General features: G+C 60.2%; 1 protein-coding gene across 1 annotated transcript; it reads left to right on the top strand.

The window, feature by feature from the left end:
• Positions 1–405: 405 nt before the first annotated feature.
• DACT3 (dishevelled binding antagonist of beta catenin 3) lies at positions 406–8,743 on the top strand (the record flags this gene model as incomplete). The annotated part of the gene is made up of 4 exons (XM_080829611.1): positions 406–669; positions 6,009–6,105; positions 6,273–6,425; positions 7,347–8,743. The coding sequence occupies exons 1-4, from the start codon at positions 421–423 to the stop codon at positions 8,741–8,743; spliced, it is 1,896 nt and encodes a 631-aa protein (XP_080685737.1). The 5' UTR covers positions 406–420.
• Between the last annotated feature and the right edge of the window lie 335 nt (positions 8,744–9,078).

The following is a 9,078-nucleotide window of genomic DNA, read 5'->3' as shown; positions in this document are numbered from 1 at the left end:
CGGGACCGGGGAGGCACGGGCCAATGTCGTTGGAGCAAGGGCGGACTTGTTTCATTGTGACGCGAGAGGGGGGCGTGACTAGAGCCCAAAGGCAGCAAGCGGTGGGGCGTGGCGAGGCCGCCCAGGAGCAAAGCGAGTAGGAAGCTGCGAGCATGCGTCGCGTCGGGGGGCGCGGGTGCACCGCCGGGCATCTTCGTAAGGGAGGGTACCAGCCAATAGGCGACGGTTGCTCTGTCGCCGGGGGCGTGGCCATGCAGATAAGGCGCGGGTGGGCGGCCCAATGGGCGGGCGCCTATGCAGATGAGACGGTGACAGCCGGGCCAGCGGGCGGGCGGGCAGGCGGGCTGTTGGGGCGGGGAGGTGGGACCCGGAGAGGGGTGGCCGTGGGGCCCGGCCGGGCTGGGGTGGGGGGCCGCAGCCATGATCCGGGCCTTCTCGTTCCCGGTGAGCCCCGAGCGGGGCCGGCTGCGGGGCTGGCTGGAGGGCAGCCTGGCCGGGCTCTGCGAGTTGCACTGGCTCCGGGAGAGGCAGGAGTACCGCGTGCAGCAAGCGCTGCGGCTGGCCCAGCCCGGAATGGGGGGCGCCGAGGCCGAGGACGAGGAGGACGCCGATGAGGACGAAGATGCGGCGGCAGCGCGCCGGGCCGCAGCGGCCCTGGAGGAGCAGCTGGTGAGGGGCCGCCTGTCCGTCCATCCCTCCGCCCCCGTCTGTGTCTGTCTGTCTGTCCGTCTCGGTTGGATGCTCAGACACCCGTTCCGGTGGGGGAGGGAGAAAAGACAGGGGGTGGGACTGGAGACCCTGGAGTATGGGCGGCGGGCGGGATCTGGCCTGCCCACCCCCAAACTGGGGAAGGGGGACCGCATCGCTTCCGCTAGAGCCTCGTGAAATGCACAGGCCCCTTCCCCAAAGAAAATTCTTCTGGGCGCTAAGTATGTGTCAAGCCTGGGCCGAGTATTTGGCATGCGCTGTCTTCTTGAAGCTTGGGGGAGAAAGGGGTGATAGTCCCCATTTTACAGAGCAAGAAGCTGAGGCTCAGAGATGGCAAGCGACTCACCCAAGGTCACACAGCTGGGATCCAAACATGCCCCCCTCTGGCCCCGCCACCAGGGCTCCATCTTCCCTAAGTCCCGGTGTGCTTGGAGATCTCTGGAGGGGGCGGGGTGGGGGGAGGGGATCCTTGGGCTTCCTGAGGGAGGGATCACCGCTGGGAGGAAGCTTGCAGTCCGCGGTGATCTTTACTCTGCGGTGACACTTTCCCTCCTTCCCTAGCTGGTCCCAGCCTTGGTGAACCCCAGAAGAGGCAGGTCGAGGCAGCATGGGGGTCTGGCTGCTGAACTCCCTGAATGTTCTAATGGTAGAAAAAGAGGCAGAGGTCTCCAGAATGACTTCAAGAGCACCACCCCTCTCTCCTTCTCTGTCATTCTTTGATTTTTCCCGACCTCTTCCTGGATTTCTCTCACTCTGTCTCCCTACTGCCACATCTCTGACTTTCAGCATCTGTTTCTGTCTTTTTTAATCCTCCGTCTCTCTGTGTCTCTCTGTCTCCGTCTCCCTGGCCTTCTCTTGCCTTTCTGCACCTCTCTCTCTCTTCCCGCCCCACGTCCCTGTCCCTATCTCTCTCTTCCCCTCCCCCCAGCCTGCCAGGCCCCAGACCCTGGCTCCCTCTGCAGATCCCATCCCCAAGCCTGTGTGTGGTCAGAGCTTCCCGTTTGGGGAAACCTGAGCCCGGGCGGCGGGGGAGGGGGCTCTCCCTGCTGCTGACCTCCACTGCCCCCTCCCCAGATGGAGAATGGGGAGGGGGCCTGACGCCAGACTCCGGGGCTGCACGCACAGCCCCTCCCCCGACCGGGAGTGAGACCCTGCACATTCTTCTCTGGAAGCAGAAACAGCTGTGGGAGGCCCCACCCCCTCCCAAAGTTAGAGACGCCTTGTGGGGGCCTTCACCAGCTCCCCCCCCACACCCCACCCCAAGCTGGCTGGGCTTGGGTAGGCACCTCCCACCGTACGTACAAGGAGAGGGAGAGAGCACGGGGATGGGCGAGCTGTGTCCTTCCTTCCGGTCCCTCAGTCTGCCTCAGTCTCCCCTCGCTGCCCTTCAGCTTCCCTATCCCTGCCGCTGAGTCTCCCCCCTTCTCTGCCCCTCTGTCTACCCCGCCCCCCAGGAGGTGGTAGTGGAGAGGCCTCTTCCCCCCACACTCTCCAGGCAAAGCTCCGTCCCAGCGTCAGGGAGGAGGCGGTGGCAGGCAGCGGGAGGAAGGCAGCGGCGCGGAGGGAGGAACAGAAAAGCGCTAAATATAAACGTCTCTGCGGTTGGGGGTTCCTGGGTCCTTCAGAAGAGGGTGTGGGTACCTCCTCTGATCCCCGAGCCTCTGTCTTGTGATGCTAACCCCTCCCGCCCCGCACCCCCTGCCAAGGAATACACTCCCTTTGAAGCCAGAAAGATTGAAGCCAGACTCCATTCGTTGCTAATAGGAGTAGCGGGGACGCAGGTAAAGACCGGGGGTGTCTCAGAGACGAGAGGTCAGAATCCTGGATGGGGGTGGGAGTTCCGTTCTCTTCCACCAACAAAAAGGGTCCCCTTCCAGCAAGAAGGACTTAAGTTAGACTTGAAGAAGGACTTCCAAATAGCGCGAAAGAGAACGGGACACAGACTAGGGGCATGTGAGCAGTGGGGAACACAGGTCTGGAAAAGTTTAGGCCAGGGGGTCTCCAGGGGTCCTCACCTAACGAGCACGTTAAACCTATCCAAACTGCACCACCACAGGCCCACTGGCAGAAGGGCTTGCAAAGAAAAGGGGGGTGGGGATGAGGGGTATTGTGGGTACATGGGGAGCAGGATTCAGACCAAGGTCCTTTTGAAGAGTCATCACTTTGCACCCGGAAGGGAGGGGGTCAAACTGACCAACAGTGGGAGTGTGCGGACTTGGGGTGGTGTTGGAGGGCCCAGGCGTGGGGGAAGAGGAGGCCTCTCCTGTTTGTCCCCCTAACCCCTGCTCTTCCCTACAGAGCAGGAACTGAAATTAGACCCACAGAACTTAGCTCCCCTCCCAGTCTATCCTTTTCTGTTTATTTTTAATTACACAAGTAAAACATGACTTTATATTTTGCTGCTTGGAAATTCATAGCTTTCGTGTAAGAATAAAAGCTAGCAATTATTGAGCTTAAAAGGAACCGCTGTTTTAAGTCATATAATCCTCACAACACCCCGTAAGAGCGGGAGCTGAATGAGGCCATGTTACAGACGAGGAAACCAGGGCCCAGAGAGGGGGAGTAACCTGCTAAAGGTCACACAGGGTCTCCTCGGAGATCACCGCCAATTGTCACCTTGGCATGAGTCCCTCTAGACCTCTACCAATGGATCTGCTTGTAGGAAGAGCTTACCTGCCAAGAACCGTAGGGTTTTGCTTCGCTTCTTGCCAATTCCATTGTCTTGGGGGAGGTCCCAGAGATAACACCAGCGGTTCTCAAAGTGTGGCTGCTGGGGTAAGCAGTGTCACCCCGGAACTTGTAAGTTATGCCGATTCTTGGGCTCCAGGCTGGAGTCAGAAGCTCCGGAAGTAGGACCCAGGCCCTGCAGGTAAATCTGACTCCCGCTCACACGCGGCACTTTTCTTTTTCTTGTCGATGCTGTGTCTTAGTGATGATTCTTTTTTTTTTTTTTTTTAAAGATTTTATTTATTCATTTGAGAGAAAGAGAGCGAGAGAGAGCAAGTAAGAGAAAGCAGGGTAAGGGGTAAAAGGAGAAGCAGACTCCACGCTGAGCAGGGAGCCCGGATGCGGGGCTCCATCCTGGGACTCCGGGATCATGACCTGAACCAAAGGCAGACGCTTAACCCACTGAGCCATCCAGGCGCCCCCTCTTAGTGATGATTCTGGGTAGAAATTGTGTCCTTCCATTTTGACAGCTGCATAGTATTCTGCTGTGTACATTCATTTTCACCAAACATTTCCTGAGCACCTGCTTTGTTCCAGGCACTGTGCTATTCCCTGGGGGTGAGTGGGGGGGAATCCTGAAGTGAACAAAGCAGATGAAAATCTCTGCCTTCCAGGGATGACATTTAGTGAGACAGACCCGATGACAACCTGATGGATCCTTTTGAGCGAAGAGGTCATTACCACTGCGTTGCAGGGAAGTGGGGGGGAAAAAACAGGTCCATGGGTGCAAAATGACGGGGAAGCTATTTTGGAAAGACCGGTCAGGGGACAGATCGTGTAAGGAAAGATCTGAATGAAGCCAGAGAGGGAGCCAGGAAGAAATGCAGGGGGAACACATCCTTACTGAGGTAGGAGCACTGCATGGTCATCCAGGGAGCGTGGCTAGAGCAGAGTGAGCAGGGGGGTGATTAGTGGGGGGGCATGACATGGGGTACCTGGCCGGGTCTCTGACATTGTTTTAGCCACCCCTGATTGTGCACAATCCGGCTGCTTTCCTGGGTTCTGCTCCAAGATGACGCCACCCTGAGCATCTCTGCACACCCAGGGCAGGAGCCCAACATGGAATGATTTGTTGACTTTCCTCCCATAAACAAACCCAGATGGGGGCTTCTGTTCTTGGGGTGGGGGGAAGGGGGAGGACAAGGGGCCCAGGAGAGCAGCCACAGGAGTAGGAAGCTGGGAGAGGGGGGGAGTTTGCGGGGGGGGGGGGCCGGGGGATCGGGCCAGTCTTTCTGCCCTAAATAGGCAGGGCTGGGCGACTGGCCTCCCGGCTCCTCCCTCCTCCTCCCCTCCCTCCCGCCGTCCAGACAAGCTGCTTTTGTCTGAGGGTCAACCGTCAGCCTGTGGCGGCGGCCACCTCTGGCTTCGCCCCAGACCCATATGAGACTCTTCCTGGATCTGGCCCTGTTTTTCCAAAATGGGGTTAGGTCCTAGTGTCTTGGAGGCCCCATCTGTGTTGCCTTAGTCCCTCGACCCGTTCCTAGTCACTGCCGCTCCCCTAAAAGGGTTTTCACCTTCCTTTATTCTCACCTGATAAGAAATGCTCGTTTTCTGCAACAAGAAGGATCCAGGATAGACTCAACCGGACTTTCTCATGGGGATGAGGTTCAGGGGCAGACACGGGAGGCTTCCGAGTGGGAATGAAGCAAGGGTGGGAGAAAGACATGGTTCCCTGGGGCCAGGGAACGGGCTGGGGCTCGCTACTGTAGTACTGCTACCAGCTAGACTCACAGAAGGACTTTCTAGGGTGCTCTTCCTGGGGGAAGGACCGAAGGCTTCTGCAAGTCGTGGTCAGCCTGTTTTATCCATATGAGGGAAAGAATCAGTCTGCAGCAGGAAGGACTTAAGGAAGACTTACAGAAGGACTTTGTGCTGATGATAAGGGGCAGAAGGAGATGATGGGAGCATCTGAGAAGAGAAAGTCAAGGACTGGGAGGAGGTGGACCAATGGCTAGGGGATCTGCTGGGTCCTGGGTATTTTGGGGGCAAACTCCCCTTACAGTGACGCCATGTAAACTGAGACTCGAAGAGGAACGTTCTGATAGGGGTTAAGGGGTTATGGAGGAAACACCTGACAGAGAGGGGGCGAGGGATGGGAACTTTTGAAGCTTATCCCACCTAAGAAAGGTTAATGTAGCTACAGCATGAAGGACTTGAGTTAGATAATCACTAGGACTTTTTTAAAAGATTTTATTTATTTATTTGATAGACAGAGATCACAAGTAGGCAGAGAGGCAGGCAGAGAGAGGGGAGGGGGAGAAGCAGGCTCCCTGCTGAGCAGAGAGCCCCATGCGGAACTCTCGATCCCAGGACCCTGAGATCATGACCCGAGCTGAAAGCAGAGGCTTTAACCCACTGAGCCACCCAGGCGCCCCATCACTGGGACTTCTAATGGGACGAAGGGACAGAGATCTTGAGGGAGATCCTGGGACTTCGGTACTGCTTTTAGACTTTTGAAATCAGAGCCTCACTGTCAAAGTGAAGCTCTGCCCATCGGGGGGATATATGGGGAGGGGGGCAGGCGGCAGAGGACTGGGGACATTCTGACTATCCTGCTCTCCCCATGCCCTCAGGAGGCCTTGCCTGGGCTCATCTGGGACCTGGGCCAGCAGCTGGGAGACCTGAGCCTGGAGTCTGGGGGCCTGGAACAGGAGAGCGGGCGCAGCTCAGGTGAGCATGCATAGAGGGAGAAGGGTCTGCCTGGGACATCCCCATCTTTCCTACTGCCCCCTACCTCTCAGGTTTCCCTGTCTCTGCCTCTTGGTCTCTTCCTTTCCCCACCCCTGGTTTCCCCATCCAGGCCCCTGATTGTCTCTCCTCCACTCCCTGGAATCCAGGCTTCTATGAAGACCCCAGCTCCACAGGAGGTCCAGACTCACCTCCCTCTACCTTCTGTGGGGACAGTGGCTTCTCTGGATCTGGCTCCTATGGACGCCTGGGTCCCTCTGAACCCCGAGGCATCTACGCCAGCGAGAGGCCCAAGTCCCTAGGTAAGGTGGGTGGGGTTGGGGCCCTGAGAGGCAGGGAATGGGCAGGAAGAGAATGCTTTTGAGCACAAGCTTCTGAGTCAGACTGACCTGGATTCAAACTCTGGCTGTGACCCTTCCTTCTCATGTGATTTTGAGCATGTTGCTTCTTTTTGGGCCTCTGTTTCTCCTTTTGTTAAAATGGGATTATTAGCAGCACCTGCCTCATAGGGAAGTTTTCCATACTCCATGAGCCTGAGCCCTCACTGCCATTGGACTTGGCACTTGGTAGCCACATAAACAGCAACTCCTGTTGTTCATTTTTATTTTTTTTTAATTTTATTTATTTATTTGACAGACAGAGATCACAAGTAGGCAGAGAGGCAGGCAGAGAGAGAGGAGGAAGCAGGCTCCCCGCTGAGCAGAGAGCCTGACTTGGGGCTCGATCCCAGGACCCTGGGATCATGACCTGAGACGAAGGCAGAGGCTTTAACCCACTGAGCCACCCAGGCGCCCCGGAAGTTGCAATTTTAGGAGACAGGGCTAGGGAGGGTGTCACTGAGACTCTGACATTTGAGTGGCGCCCTGAAGTAAGCGAAGCAGATATCCTCAGGGAAGCGAGTTCCAGGGAACGGCAAGTGCAAAGGCCCTGAGGCTGGAACGTGACTGGCGTGTGCTTCCAAGAGGACAGCAGAGCCCGAGACCTAGAATTATAGAAGACAGGGATTAGAGATGGAGGTCCGAGAGACAGAGGCAGGGCAGACACGTTCACGGTCTTGTGCCGATTTTGTTATGAACCTGATATGCGGGGAAGGGTGAGAGCAGAGTTTTGGATGACAGTGGAGGAGGGCGGGGTAGGCAACTTGCCCCTCCTAGGCTCCTTGAGCAAGGGCTTCAAGGGTCCCTCCACTCTCTTCCTTTTTTTATTCTTGAATCCCTCCCTAGGAGACGCCAGTCCCAGCGCTCCGGAGGCGGTGAGCGCTCGGGCAGCCGTGCCGCGATCATACTCGGCGCCCTACCCGACGGCAGCGGGCTCTGCGGGCCCCGAGGCCTGCTCCTCCGCGGAGCGGCGGGCGCGCGCCGGGCCCTTCCTGACGCCCAGCCCCCTGCACGCCGTGGCGCTGCGCAGCCCGCGGCCCTGCGGCCGGCCTCCCGCAGACTCGCCGGACGCCTCGGGGGCGGGGCGGCCCCTGGACGGCTACATCTCGGCGCTCCTGCGCAGGCGCCGCCGCCGGGGGGCGGGCCAGCCCCGGACCAGTCCGGGGGGCGCGGACGGGGGCCCGCGGCGCCAGAACAGCGTGCGCCAGAGGCCGCCGGACGTGTCCCCGCCCCCCGGAGGCGCGCGACCCGCGCCCGAGCCCCCGGTGGAGCGCGCGGGGGGTCGTCCCGCCAGCCCGGCCGCCCTAGGCCGCGCCTGGGCCTCGCAGTGGGAGTCGGAGACGGCGCCCGAGCCCGCCGCGCCGCCCGCCGCTCCCTCGCCCCCCGACAGCCCGGCCGAGGGGCGCCTGGTGAAGGCACAGTACATCCCGGGCGCGCAGGCCGCCACCCGCGGCCTCCCCGGCCGGGCGGCCCGCCGCAAAGCCCCTCCACTGACCCGCGGCCGCAGCGTGGAGCAGTCCCCACCCCGGGAGCGTCCCCGGGCTGCCGGCCGCCGCGGACGCATGACGGAGGCCTCGGGCCGCCGGGGCTCGCCCAGGGCTCGCAAGGCCGCGCGCTCCCAGTCCGAGACCAGCCTGTTGGGCCGCGCGGCCGCGGCTCCTCCCGGGCCCCCCAAGTACCCCACGGCCGAACGGGAAGAGCCTCGGCCGCCGCGGCCCCGCCGCGGCCCCGCGCCCACGCTCGCGGCCCAGGCCGCGGGGTCCTGCCGCCGTTGGCGCTCCACGGCCGAGATCGATGCTGCGGACGGGCGCCGCGGCCGTCCCCGAGCCCCCGCGGCCCGCGGCCCGGTGCCCGGCCCATCCCCGTCCGCTCCTCAGCGCCGTCTTCTCTATGGCTGCGCGGGCAGCGACTCGGAGTGCTCGGCCGGGCGCCTGGGGCCGCTTGGACGCCGGGGGCCCGCAGGTGGTGTGGGCGGCGGCTATGGGGAGAGTGAATCGAGCGCCAGCGAGGGGGAGTCGCCGGCCTTCAGCTCGGCATCCAGCGACTCAGACGGCAGCGGTGGTCTGGTGTGGCCACAGCAGCTGGTGGCGGCCACCGCGGCCTCTGGGGCAGGGGGTGGTGCAGGTGGAGGGGCGCCCGCGGGCCCCGCCAAAGTCTTTGTGAAGATCAAGGCTTCCCACGCACTCAAGAAAAAGATACTGCGTTTCCGTTCGGGTTCTCTCAAGGTCATGACTACAGTGTGAGTTTGGGAGTTTGCTTGGGCTCCCCCTTCATGGCCTCTGCACCACCACACTCCCAATCACTGACCCTTCCATACCTCCCTTCCAAAGACCACCATTTTCTCTGCTTCCAAAGACCCTTCCTCACTGCCCCCGTTCACTGCAAGTCTTGGTTGAAAAGGCTCCCCCTCCACCATAGGGAGGAATGGGGGAGGAGCCCTGTTTGACCCAGTTCAGCTGCTGGCTCTGCAGCCTTTGGGCAAGAAAGTTCCCTTTGTCTGGGCCTCACTTTCCTCATCTGTACTATGGGTGTACTATGGTATGCAGAAGGGGTAATTCAGTTTGAATTTCCCCATTTT

This window comes from Martes martes, assembly GCF_963455335.1.
Source record: "Martes martes genome assembly, chromosome: 17".
Lineage (NCBI taxonomy): Eukaryota > Metazoa > Chordata > Mammalia > Carnivora > Mustelidae > Martes > Martes martes.
The sequence above is the reverse complement of the archived record's forward strand: the minus strand, read 5'-3'. Positions and strand labels throughout refer to the sequence as shown.